This window comes from Saccopteryx bilineata, chromosome 1 (genome assembly GCF_036850765.1).
Source record: "Saccopteryx bilineata isolate mSacBil1 chromosome 1, mSacBil1_pri_phased_curated, whole genome shotgun sequence".
Lineage (NCBI taxonomy): Eukaryota > Metazoa > Chordata > Mammalia > Chiroptera > Emballonuridae > Saccopteryx > Saccopteryx bilineata.
In genome coordinates, this window is record NC_089490.1 from 360,160,844 (window position 1) to 360,175,219 (window position 14,376).

The window sequence follows — 14,376 nt, forward strand, 5'->3', positions numbered from 1 at the left end:
GCACACATCCCAAATATTCATACATAACCTAAAAAATAAAAAAATTTTAACCTCATGTAATCAATCTTATACCTCAAATATACACCCTTTCACTTTATGTTAGAGTAAACAGAAAAAGACAATGACTTTAAAGTTAAAAGGTATTCAATCCTAGTCTTGGACATGTTGAAAATCAAGTCTACATTGTCTACATCATTCTTAGATTACAGTTCCAATAACTACAAACTTTACATTAATCTATTACTCTTGATGAGCACAAATGACTACTTCTAATGACTACTTCATTCTACTTGTTAATAAAATTCCTTTTTTAAAAGTATCAATATCAGACTGACAACCTGACTTTTCAGCTAATCAACTGTTAAGCATTTTCCCCTTTCAACAAGACTGATACCTGCTGTATCTGATGGCTGAATACCGGAGGAAAGAAAACATTACTACTGTTAAATTCACCTTGTTAGATGCAATCTATGGTTTCAGCCTGTAGAAATCTTTTAGCAACCCGTCTTTATTAATACATGTGCTATTCCTATTGGTACAGCAAAGATTCATTTGAAATAAAACCAAGCTCAAAAAGTGGCTCTACCATTTTCTAGTTGTAGTAACTTGAGCTAGTTATTTAACCTTCAAAAGCTCAGTTCTTTTATCTGTAAAATAAGAATGCCTACATTCCAACAGAGAATTACCGTAAAAATGAAAACATAAAATTAATGTGAAGGTGCTTTAAAATGAATATTACAAAGAACTGCAATAATACAAACCTGCCCAACATTGTATTTGGCTGTGCAGTAAAAATGGATGGGTCTACAACAAATCTAGTGTTATCCACTATTAATGTCACTCGTTCTGAAGTCCTCACATTCCGAGCTCCTTCTTTTGCATTTTCATATACAAACACCATCTCCCCAGATGTCTTACAGCTACCATCTGAACTTGACTGACTACTGTTCCTGCTGCTGTGGCCAGCACTGCTACTTGAACCATTTGGAGATGCTTTCTGAGGACGAGGACTGCCTGGACGAGAAGAACTGGGATCTTTTTCTCGTTCTGAAATAAAGATGTTAAACAGTCATGCAAATTTTCTTTTAAAAGACTTAAGACCCATATATATCTTTTTAAATTTTTGACTTGGAAAAGTTATTTTAATTCACAGCATCCCTGCTTTTTTTATCTCAACATTTTCACAGAACACCATAAATATTAATTTATTTCCCAGGAATAAAAACATCAAATTTTTTTCTAAGATAATTCATCTTTGTAAACTTTTAAAAAGACATATAGCTAACTGATGTTGACTCAGTCTAACATCAAAATTAAGATAAGTTTTATGTTATTACTCTACTTAAAAATATATAGAGCCTGACCAGGCGGTGGCGCAGTGGATAGAGCATCGGACTGGGATGCGGAGGACCCAGGTTCGAGACCCTGAGGTCACCAGCTTGAGCACAAGCTCATCTGGTTTGAGCAAAGTTCACCAGCTTGGACCCAAGGTCACTGGCTTAAGCAAGGGGTTACTTGGTCTGCTGAAGGCCCACGGTCAAGGCACATATGAGAAAGCAACCAATGAACAACTAAAGTGCCACAATGAAAAATTGATGTTTCTCATCTCATCTCTTTCCCTTCCTGTCTGTCTGTCCCTACCTATCCCTCTAACTCTCTCTGTAAAAAGAAAAGAAAAGAAAAGAAAAAAAAAATATATATATATATATATAAGGTCTACTGGAAAGTTCTGTCCGTTTTTGGAATAAAACAAAATACAAATTTTTCTTACCGTCAATAAACTTTATTAAATAATATAATTGCCATTATTATTAATGATTTCTTACCAGCATGAGGGCAATTTGTATATCCCATTTTTGAAAAATGTTTTATCTTTTGATGCGAAAAATTGAACCAGTGCTTGTTTGATATCATCTTCATTTTTGAATTTTTTGCCCTTCAAAAAATTTTGTAAGGACAAAAACAAGTGATAATGGGAGGGTGCTAAGTCCAGGGAGTATGGTGGATGCGACAGACATGCTTCTGTAGCATTTCTTCCTTGTTGAAATTCGTAAAAATTACAGTGGTGTAAATGAACTTTATCAGTAGCCATGGGTACACTATCGCTTCACACATAAGACTAACATGAATCAACTTTGTTTTATTAATTTGCTACATCAGTATGTATACATTAAGTGATAAAAATAGAGGCACACATGCGCCAAATAAACGTGCTTATGTGTTGAAACTCGTGATAGAAACAGACAGAACTTTCCGGTATAGACCATATATATATAAAAACCCAAGGAACAGAATCACAAGTCAAATAAGTAAGCATCAAAAGTCAGTAAATGGTTTCCTCTTTTGTTATAACAATATAGATTAGTAACAATATCCATTTAAACTCTCCTAAATACTAAAAGTATTCATGCTATTCTGAGAACACACAATACAAATTTTGGAATCTCACTGTGTTAATAATGTCATTTCAAAACCAATAACTTATGAAGGTCCAAGAGAAGAAAAAGTTTCAATAATGACAGCAAGAAGTATTTATTTTTTCAAATGACTTTTAATGTCTACCAAATTAAGTGGCTTTAATAGCTGATATAGTGTTTTGGTTATTACTTTTGTTGAAAAGCACTGCTACAAATTTTATAGGATTACATTATTTTCTATAATTTTAATTGATAGGAAATATTAAAATTGGAAAACTTTCTTTAGATGTTCCAAAATTCTACAAAAAGTAAATTAAAACTAAAATTTTATGATTTTCATTTAGAGCCTAGATAATAGCTTTAAAGGTGACCTAAAAATGTACCTCCGTCCCCTCAGTTTCATCAGCTTTTGCCAAATTCCTCCATGACTCAGACTACTTAGAACACTCTGTGCAGCTTTACTGATTATATAATTAGATTTTCAGTATCTCCAGAGATATTTTGACACTTCCATTTTATTCCCTGTACCGTAATGCTGGCAGCATCCCAAAAGCAGGCTTTGCTAAGGTAATAAAAAAAATTATATTCCTACTTTTATCTTCTCATATGCTGAACTTTGCATATAACAAACTAAATCTCTTATTTATTCTTTCTTTGGCTTATCAGTCAGTATCAGTCTGACTTTAAGGACCTACTTAGATATTCACAACTTCTACACATACTTAGACTCTAATAAAAAATGGTTTTGCTTTATAACGATCAGAAACTACCTCACATAGTAAATTAAGGTATTTAATTTGCCCCTCTGCAGGGGAAAATGAGTATCAGCAAGTTCACATTTCTTCTGTACCTTTGGTTCAAACTAATGCTTTATAGTCACACGTATTTACCGGTGGTAATAATGTTCATTTATAGCAATGGGTAAAAAGAGAAAGATCTGAACTAGTTGCCAAGAAAACAAAAGCACTTCATACCTTCCCTTCATCTTCTATTTTTATTATTAAAAATACTGTCAAAAATCAAAATAAATTACTCTGATGGCTATTCTAGCTTTCAATTCCTTTTATCTAGGACAATTAACCAAGGATTTGTATCAATAATGTACCAGTATTGACAGAAAATTTATTATTGATATTTATAGTAAATTTGATAGTATGTATAATTTACAAACTATTTTAAAATAAACCACTGCTATATATCCTTTAAAATAAGTCAATTTAGAAAATATATGAAATCTACATATCACAATTATAAAATTCTTTTAAAAAAATCACTTTTAAATTTCATTTAATGAGTTGTTTTTTTACACCAAGAACCAAGCTAAGCTAAAATAGCAATTGAATAAAAGTAAGACGTTAATTTTACTCTCAAATATTAGACACAATTCACTGTCATTACTTTAGAAAGGTAAAGACATGATTTAAAATTGTTTGGAAGGTCAGTTGATCTACATACCAACATGGTGCTGTCGCGTTGGAGAAGTAACATTTCTAATACAAGGAGTGAGCTGAGATTCCATTCTTTCATGAGATGAATCTCGTGATCTGTCACTTGACCTTCTTCTATCTCTTGATCTCTCATGTCCCCCACTAGCACCATGTAGACTCATTTTGGCGTGGTCAACAACTCCTTTAGCAACACGTGAGGGAGTACTGCTAAGTTAAAAAAGAAAATTAACCATAAAAGTAGAACATAAGATACACTTTTAAAGAAAAAAAATCAACTAACATAAAACTAATAGTATTTTGAAGGGTAAGAATCAAATGCTACTTTACTATTCTAAAATAAACATAATTTACCTCAAACTTCTAGGTTTTATAAATTCTGGAACATTAGATCTTTAAAGATCATATAATCCAACTCGGTTTTAAGGATGAGAAAACTGAAGCCCAGAAAGGTTAATTGACTTCTGAGTAAATAGTAGTCATAGTAGCAGTAGCATCAGCAGCAGCCACCACCCAAATTGCCTAAATATTACTCAAATGATCTTTTGATTTCTTTGATTATAAAAGAAAAAGAACACCAGCTTCTAGAACTCTTAACTGAGGTAAAAGACAAAGTAATTGTCTCCCTGCCAAATAAAATAATTCTACATGCTAATTTCAATCAACTCATTTTTATTTTGATTGAACTTTTTGAAATTTTAAAAAGCATTTCTCTAAAAAGCTTATCAGCACCAGCTGATTAAGAGAAGTCACAGAATTTAAAATTTTAAAACATCATATGTAAATCTGCCTGTAAGAAGTAAATAACAGAGAATGATGATCAACTAAAATAACCTGGGTTGACAGAATTCATTCACACAATTCTTTATTAAGTGATATGTATACTCTGTTCAATGCTGTGCTACAAGCCAGTAGAGAAGCTCCCTCAAGGAGCTTGATTTAAGTGCAGCAGTAACACATGAACATGTAGAAATTGAAACAATTCAAAAGTTATCCAAATTTCAAATACAAAATGACTAAATATATCTCAAATATATATATGACTAATAAATGAATGACAGATAATAAATGCTTTAAGATCTTAGAAGAAATCACTGTGGATTAGTCACTAGTGAATTAGGCACTGATAAATAGATTTTAATAATCATAATACATTGTAGATGGGAAAACTGACAAACACAAGAGAGCCATTTTAGCACATACCATGGTTTATAGTTTTAAAATATTAAAGTGTTTTATAGAAAGAGAAAAAACTTCACAGTTTTAGAGTAATACAGACAAAGTCAAACTGACAAGTTGAATATTATTACTTAACATTTTGGAAGGTTAGTCTCCACATCTGTAAAATGCACAACCTATTAACTTTTAACTTTCTAAAGTTAATATGAGGATTAAATGAAGTATAAGTGAGCTGACTAGCCTTTGATTCATTCCAGTGCCCCCTTCATAGTTATTACTCGCGGCTCTCCTCCCCTATTTAAAATTTAATCTTCCAACAAAATGTGGTTTCTTTCCTTATGAAGATCAGTTATCACTTCACTGTAACAGACTACAAAGACAAAAGATAGAGCTGACTTTGTATTTACCCTAAAGGTAACCCTTTCTCAGTCTTTATCAGTCATTTGTGTCTCATAAGCCTATAGAAAAGAAAAATTCTACTCTCATCTTCTTTCTAGTGAAAAAGATGAGTAGGACTGCATCTTTGGAAAACTTTTTTGAAATAGATCAAAAGATCCTACTGCATTTACGTTAAAAATTTAGACTAGAAACAATGGATTTTCTGGTTCATGTCCTAAATAGGAAAAAGGGATCCATACAAATATAGTAAGGATTATATATTCAAAAAAAAAATAACTCCTCAAATGGTTCTAGCTGCTAAGTTTTAAGTGTGCTAAGCATATTTTCTAAAAATGAATCTAATTGATAATTTAATGCATAATGTACAAACGCAACTATAACTAAGGCAAATGTAGGATAAATGTTCAGTCTAAGTAATAGCCATGCAGACTGACTGAGAAAAAATTTCAACCAGACATCTCTGTAGCTGAAAGATGAAGTACTGTTAAGCATTCTGCTGAAATACTGGCTTCATTTCTAAATTGTTTAGATTTTAAATCAATGTAAAAGATATAATACACTTACATTCTTCCTTTTCATTCCCACATGGAATGATGTACTCTGAATCAGACCTTCAAAATCAAATTGTCATGAAAGACTAATTATGTCCTACTCTATTTAATTAAATAATTTTAGATCAAGAAAGCACTCTAAGGGTAAAAATAATTAATGTGTGCAAAATAAAATGAGAACAAGCACTTTCAGAGGAGATATTTCTGCTTCATGTTGCATTTAAAAGAATCTGAGATAAATGAATTGAGGGACAGGTAAGGAGTAGAAAGTACGTCAGCCTCAAAATCTCCTAGCCAACACTAAGTAACAAGGACTGAATTTACTTTCCTGTCTAAAACAGCCCCACAAAATACATGAAACAATGATTTACAAGACATAGTACATCATGCAAAGAAAGTGATCCCTCAAAGATTAAAAACAAATGAGAGAAGCCCAACTGTCCAAATTATTAATCCTGAAAGTGTATCCAGAGTAAACGTAGGGAGGCAAAAACCAGGCAAAGCCTGATGAACTTCTGAGTTAAGGATATAAAGCTGAGAGGTTCAGGACACTAGGTGGCTGGAGTTCTCAGGAAAGAGTACCAGAGGAGAAAGCAGCACACACAGAAAACCTCAGAGAGCTACACTGAGTATTCCGCCAAGTACTGAGCTTAGTACCAATCAGCACACACGTGTGAAGAAACTACATATGGCTGGAGAAAGAATCAACTTAAACAATTACAGGAAACATGTCCAGGACTCACACAGGACCCATTCCTCCCCGTCAGGCTGGAAAACCTCATGATTCACAGGGCACTAGGGAGAGACTCTAAAAGAGTCCTGGCTCTGAAAGAGGAAATAATTAGACCTAAACTGAGCTCGACTCTGGTCACATCCAGTGGTGGGATTCAAGTAATTTAACAACCAGTTCTCTGCCCTAGTGATCATTTTAAGTATAAAAAAAATGATATGCTGATAGGTAGTTTATTATTTCATGCATTTAATACTTAAATAAGAACAAAAGAGGTACACAAAATCAGATATTATAAAAAAAGGTTTTTAAATATTAATGAAAAATTATTAAATTACACCTGACCAAAAAAAAAACCAGTGAAACTTATTTAAGATACTTCCACATTGCTTCTTGGTTGGTGTCCCCACTTGCCATTTTTTTCATCTATGGATGGAATGAACACTACTACAGGTGGCTGAATCCCACCACCGGTCACATCTAATAAATCCTAACAGCAAGCACTGACTCAAATTGTTTCCAAGTAACTAAACTGAAACCTAAAACAAAGTTCAAGAATATTTAAAAGAATACAAAAATATCCAGCACCTAAACAAGATAAAATTCACAATCTATGGCATCCAATAAAAAATTATCAGATATGCAATGCAGCAGAAAAACATAACCTATATGAGAAAAATCAATCAAAATGAACCCTAAATTGATACATGCCTTACAATTAGAAACAAAGACATTAAAGCAGACATTATAATCATATTCCTCCAAAAATTATAGATATACATTAAAAATTTGCAAATCAAACTTTCAGAAATAAAAGTGAAGATAATGAGGTGAAAAGTACACTGAATGTAATTAATAAAGATTACACATATAAAAGCAAAGATTGGTGAATTTGAAGACACAGAAATAGGAAATATTCAAAATGAAACACAAGAAAAAAAGTAGAAAATTTAGGGCATGAGTGAGCTATGGGTCAACTTTAAGTACCCTAATATTGGTATAAATGGAATCTATAAAGAAAGAGAGGTAAAGAGAAAAAATATTTAAAGAAATAATGTAAAAAAAAAAAAGAAATAATGTCTTAAAATGCAATGAAAATTACAAATCCACAAATGCAACATGTATAACAAATCCCGAACACATTTTAAGAAAAAATAAAACACAAAAACAAAGCAAAACACTATAAAAAAAAAAACCCTGTCAATCTGCATTTGTTATATCCAGCAAAAATATTTTTCAAAAATAAAGGTAAAATGCATTTTCAGACACACACACACATAAAATCATGAACTCATCACATGCAGATTTGCACTACAGGAAAAATTAAAGGAAGCCCTTCAGGCAGAAGACAAAACAATACCAGATGAAAATATGAATTTACACAAAGAATGAAGGACACTATAAACAGTAGCTACATGGGGAAATACATAATTTTTGTTCTTATTTAAATCTCTTTAAATAATAATTATAACAATATTGTATGGAGTTTATAACATAACCATTACTATAATAGTTTGTGAGGTGACAAATAGAAATCCATTATTGTAAGGCTCATAGACTACACACAAAAAAATGGTGTATCACTTGAAGGTAGACTGATAAATTGAAGAGGTTTATTATAAGCCCTAAAGCAACCACTAAATTATAGCTAATAATAAAAAAAAGGTGATAAAATGAAATCATAAAAAAGATAATCCAAAAGAGGAAAAGAAAAAAAGAAGAAACAAGGATAAATGGGACAAATAGAAAATAAAAAACAAGATGATAGACTTTACCTTAACCATATCTACCATATCTATAATCACATTAAATGTAAATGGGCCATAAAAGGTAGAGATTATCTGACTGGATATAAAAGCCAGACCTAATTTATATGCTGCCTTTAAAAAAAAAGAAAAAAACTTAAAAATACAAAAGTACAAGGAGGTTCAACATAAAAGGATAAGGAAAGATAAACTACCCTAACACTAGTGAAAAGAAAGCAAAAGAAACTATATTAATAACTGATCAAGTAGACCTCAGAGCAAATTACCAAGGCATTTCATAAGCATCTAACAATACCAAAAGTTCTCCTGCCTCATAACAGAGCTTCAAAATACATGAAGCAAAAACTGATAAAATTACAAAGAAACTAGACAATTACACAATTATGGTCAGAGGTAATACCCCTCTTATAATATTTAACAGAGTAAGTAGACAGAAAACAGTAAAAGTGAATATGATCTGAACAACACTAACAACTAGCTTGACCTAACTTTTATAGAACATTTCACAAACAAGAGCAGAAAAATCTAATTATTTTTATGTGCACAGAGAACGTTTACCAAGACAGACTATATTCTCAGCAATAAAACAAGTCTCAATAAATTTAAAAGAATTCAAACATACAAAGTATATTCTCTGATTACAATGGAATTAAATAAAAAGTCAATAATGGAAAGATATCTTAAAAATTCCCAAGTATTTAAAAATAACACCTTCTAAATAACCCATGGAGCAAAGAAGAAATCAGAAGGAAAAACAGAAAATTTAGAAGTGAAAAAAAGAAAAAACCGAACATACAAAAATATGTGAAATGGCATGACATATAATAGTGGTTAGGGTGTAAATTATAGTATTAAGTGCTTATATTAGGGAAAAAGAAAGGTCTAAGAAAAATAAACTCAAGTTTCTATCTTTTGAAAACTAGACAAAGGGCAAACTAAGAAAGTAGATAAAAATCAGAATGGAAATCAAAATAATAGAAATCAGAAAAACATTAGGATAAATCAATTAAAAGCTAAGTAATAATAAAATTGATAAACCTATACCTAGACTGATTGGGGAAAAAGTGAGAAGATACAAATTAACCAATATCAAGAAATGAGGGAGGCCCTGGCCAGTTGGCCCAGTGGTAGAGTGTCAGCCCTGTATGTGGGTGTCCCAGGTTCAATTCCCAGTCAAGACACACAGGAGAAGTGTCCACCTGCTTCTCTACCCCTTTCCCTCTCACTTCCCCCCTCTCTCTTCCCCTCCTGCAGCCATAGCTCATTTGGAGCTAGCTGGCCATGGCCTCTGCTTCAGACGCTAAGAAGAGCTCGGTTGCTGTGCAATGGAGCAAGGCCCCAGATGCACAGAGCATCGCCCCCTAGTGGGCTTGCTGGGTGGGTCCTGGTTGGGGCTCATGTGGGAGTCTCCCTTCCTCTCACTGAAAAAAAAAAAAAGAAATGAGAGTTGATATCACTAAAAAGGTTATATATATTAAAAGAATGATAGAAGAATATTATTATAAACTTTATGTAAATAAATTCATCAACTTGAAAGAACTAGACAAATTCCAAACTATCAAAACCCACGCAAGAAGAAACAGATGAGATAAACAGCTCTGTATCTATTATAATATTAAATCTGGCCTGACCTATCATTGCACACTGGATAAAGCATCAACCTGGAATGCTGAGGTCGCTGGTTAGAAACTTGCCTAGTCAAGGTACATATAGGAGTTGAGGCTTCATGCTCCTGCCCCCTTCTCTCTCTCTGTGTCCCTCTCTCTGTCTCTCCCCCCCACCTCTAAAATGAATAAATTAAAAAAAAATTTTAAATATTAATTCTGTAGTTAAGAACTTTTCTTCTGCCTAACCAGGTGGTGGCTCAGTGGATAGAGGTCGGACTGGGACACGGAGAACCCAGGTTCAAGACCCCAAAGTCGCCAGCTTGAGCGCAAGCTCATTGGGTTTGAGCAAGGCTCACCGGCTTGAGCCCAAGGTCACTGGCTCGAGTAAGGGGTCACTCAGTCTGCTGTAGCTCTCTGTCAAGGCACATATGAAAAATCAATCAATGAACAACTAAGAAACCACAATGAAGAATTGATGTTTATCATCTCTCTCCCTTCCTGTCTGTCCCTCTCTCTGACTCTGTCTCTGCCACAAAAAAAACACAAACTTTTCTTCTAAGAAAACAAAAACATAAGGGTTGCCCTGGCTGGCTGACTTAGTGGTAGAGTGTCAGCAGGGCATGTGGATATCCCAGGTTTGATTTTCAGTCAGGGCACACAGGAGAAGCACCCATATGCTTCTCTACCCTTTCCCCTCTCCTTTGTCTCTATTTCTCTCTTCCCTTCCTGCAGCCAAGGCTCCACTGGAGCAAAGTTGGCCCAGGTGCCAAGGATGGCTACATGGCCTCCACCTCAGGCGCTAGAATGGCTCCAGTTGCAATGGAGCAATACCTCAGATGGGCAGAGCATCACTCTATAGTGGGCTTGCTTGGTGGATCCCAGTCTGGCACATATGGGAGTCTGTCTCTCTACCTCCCCACTTCTCACTTCAGAAAATAAAGAAAAAAAAGGGAAAACATGACTTCATCTATGAATTCATCATTGAATGACTTCATCTATGAATTCAACCAAGCTTTTAAGATAGAGCAATACAAATTCTATACAAACTCTTCCAGAAAATTGAAGATTTCCTAACTCACTGTCTGAGGTCAGCATTACCCGGATACCAAAACCAGGCAGACATTGCAATAAAAACACTAACATATCTCTCAGAACACAGATGTAAATATTTTATAGAAAATTTTAAAAATTCAAATACAGCAATATATAACAATAACAGTACATCATTACCTAATAAACTTTATCCTAAAAATACAAGATTAATTGAATACTCAAAACTCAATCAATGCAATTCACCACATTAACAAATCAATAAAGAAAAAAATTTGTAGCTCAATATACCATATTTCCCCATATATAAGACGCTCCCATGTATAAGATGCACCCTAATTTTGGGGATTGAAATTTGAAAAAAAAATGTATTACATAAAGTTATTGAACTCAAGTTTTATTCATCATGAAATTCATACAAATCTTCATCTGCATGAAAAAGCGAGTAATGCAAATAAGAAAATCTATAACCACTCTATTAAGACACATTGTTTATAGACCCCAAATTTTTCAAAAAAGGTGGGGAAATACAGTACATAGGAAATACATTTAACAAAATCCAAATTCCACTGCTAATTTAAAAGGGGGGGGGCTCAGCAAAGTAGGAATACAATAGAATTGCGTCAGCTAAATAAAAAATATCTATGGAAAACCTACAGCCAACATCTTAGTGGTTAAAGACAAAATCCTCTCCTAGGATCAGGAACAAGACAAGAATTTCCACTCACTACTTCTACTCACAAATGTACTGAAGATTTTAGCTACAGTAATATGTATGGCAAGAAAGATATAAAAGGCATCCATATTGGGGGGAAAAATTAAAACTGTACTTAACAAGATCATCTATTGTAAACTCTAGTTACAGTTATTAGAACAAATAAGTGAGTTTAGTAAGGTCACAAATAAAGATCAATTGTATTTCTACATACTAGCAACAATCAGAAAAACAACATTTACAATGGCATCAATATACAAACAATTAAGGATAAATCTGACAAAAGATGTGGAACACCTGCATGCTAAAAACTATGAAACATTACTGAAATTTTTTTTTTTTTTTCATTTTTCTGAAGCTGGAAACAGGGAGAGACAGTCAGACAGACTCCCGCATGCGCCCGACCGGGATCCACCCGGCACGCCCACCAGGGGCGACGCTCTGCCCATCCTGGGCGTCGCCATTTTGCGACCAGAGCCACTCTAGCGCCTGAGGCAGAGGCCACAGAGCCATCCCCAGCGCCCGGGCCATCTTTGCTCCAATGGAGCCTTGGCTGCGGGAGGGGAAGAGAGAGACAGAGAGGAAAGCGCGGCGGAGGGGTGGAGAAGCAAATGGGCGCTTCTCCTGTGTGCCCTGGCCGGGAATCGAACCCGGGTCCTTCGCACGGTAGGCCGACGCTCTACCGCTGAGCCAACCGGCCAGGGCTTACTGAAATTTTAAAAGAACTAAACAAAATTTATTATGTTCACAAGTTAGAAGACTCAATATTGTTAAGATGTGAATTCACCCGAAGTTCATCTATAGATACAACACAATTTCAATCAAAAATTAAGCCAGAGTGATGTCATGGAAATGGCGTCATGAGCAGCGCGTCCGACAGATCTCCCAAAATCTCAACAAATTTATCAACTAGAAACGGAAAAATTTATCCTCGGAGCATTCCGGAGTTCCACACAAACTGAAAGCGAAAGGACTGTTATCACTTGAATCTGAGAGACAAGTCAGAGATAAGGGTGTGGAGGAAGCTAACTACCGCAGGGACGTTCATTCAAGCCGAGGAGGGTGTACGCCTGTGATGAGTCAACCCACGGGTACAACTGCCCGCCCACACTCAGGGAGCGGCAGCCTGGGTGCTGCGTGCGGTGAGAAACCGCGCATGCGCCCGGTGCCGCGGTCCGGTTGCAGAGCGAGCTCCCTTGCACAGCCAGCGTCCCCAGCAGCCCGCGCACTGCGAGTGAGAGTCCCCAGCCACCGGTGCCCAGAGCACCCCACTCGCGCACGTGACCTGAACGTCTCACTCACCCACACGCCTAGAGCACCCCACTTGCCCACACACCCAGAGTGCCTCAGTCTCCCGCGCGTCCAGTGCACCCCAGCCGCCAGCGGCAAGGTGAGGCCAGGCGAGCGGGAGAGGTGCCAAGGCTATCTTTCCTACTCCGGAGATTGTCTCCGTAGGCGGGGTACCTCACCCAGCCATCCAAGCTAACAATCAAGCGTTGGGGGAGGGGCGCGCGGGCAGCCTGAAATACTTTCTGGAGCACAGCTGCGGATCCAATCACTGAAATTAGCTTAACCCACGAAATCTGCGCACCCACGGGGCTCTAATTGATAAGATCTCTCTCAGTTCAGCGATCCAAGACAAGAGGCGGGATATTTTTTAGTGCCTCTCGCTAAAGGGGCAGGGTCAACTTCTAATTGACAGAGCCTACATATTCAGGGATACACGCTAACAAGAGGGACTTGACAGATATTAAGATCTATACAGCAAGCAGCGACTAGTGCCTCTTCTTCCCAGCCAAAACAGGTTACAAAGTGTGGAAAGCCTGGGTTGAGTGGTCCAACTGAATGCTAGGCGCTGAACAGTCACCTTGACAACAATTAGACTCCCAGCCCCGCCTGATTACGCTGGAAGCTCTGACTGCCAGAGCCTTACCCAAAGCCTTGCGCTGAGTGGGGATAGAGTGGGGATTTCCCAGCTCTTTGAGCCTCTTAACTCCCTAGGCAGAAGCAGTAGCAGCCTTATAGCTGGATCACCAGGCTGCTAATTCAGGAAGGGGAGACTAGGACAGAGACTCCAGGAAAGCAAACTCTCTCATTGTTGGACCCTGCAAACGCCAACAAGCCTTGACTACCAGCGAGACTAAAGCCAATTATATGACATTGCCATAGAATCCATCAACTGCAAATCCCTACCTAAGCGTTGACACAGGGGCAGAGCCTGGGGTACAGAGTCACCGACCAGGAAGAGGGAGAGAAAAGAAAAAGGAAGAAGTTAACCTCTCAAAATCAAGAAAAATCCACAGACTTTATAACTTGTTCCACTAATTTTTCGTTCTTGTTGTTTGTCTCTTCTATCTTATTGCCTTTATTATTATTATTTCTACTTCCTCCACCTCGGTCCTTTTATTCTCTGCCCATCTTATGCTTCCCTTTTCTTGAACTACAATACCCATGAGTGTTACATTTTATTTTTTTCTTCATCCTCACTCTCCTTTAGGGTTACACTCCAAAACCCTT

The 14,376-nt window shown here is 36.1% G+C and overlaps 1 protein-coding gene and 1 non-coding gene across 6 annotated transcripts in view; both read right to left on the bottom strand.

Annotated features, from left to right (window-relative positions):
* Window positions 1–14,376, bottom strand: part of BTBD10 (BTB domain containing 10) — a 110,421-nt gene that overhangs the window by 20,630 nt on the left and 75,415 nt on the right. For 4 of the 5 annotated variants that reach the window (XM_066251004.1, XM_066251006.1, XM_066251002.1 and 1 more), the window contains exons 2-3: window positions 3,873–4,069; window positions 762–1,047 (exon numbers count right to left, since the gene is read on the bottom strand). In XM_066251004.1, coding sequence (XP_066107101.1) covers window positions 762–1,047; window positions 3,873–4,026 — 440 coding nt within the window. In that variant the 5' untranslated portion in view covers window positions 4,027–4,069. Of the gene's footprint in view, window positions 1–761; window positions 1,048–3,872; window positions 4,073–14,376 lie in introns of all 5 variants that reach the window. The other variant, XM_066251005.1, reaches the window with a different exon arrangement.
* Window positions 12,489–12,564, bottom strand: TRNAG-ACC (transfer RNA glycine (anticodon ACC)). Its single transcript has one exon. It is a non-coding gene; the product is annotated as a tRNA-Gly (tRNA).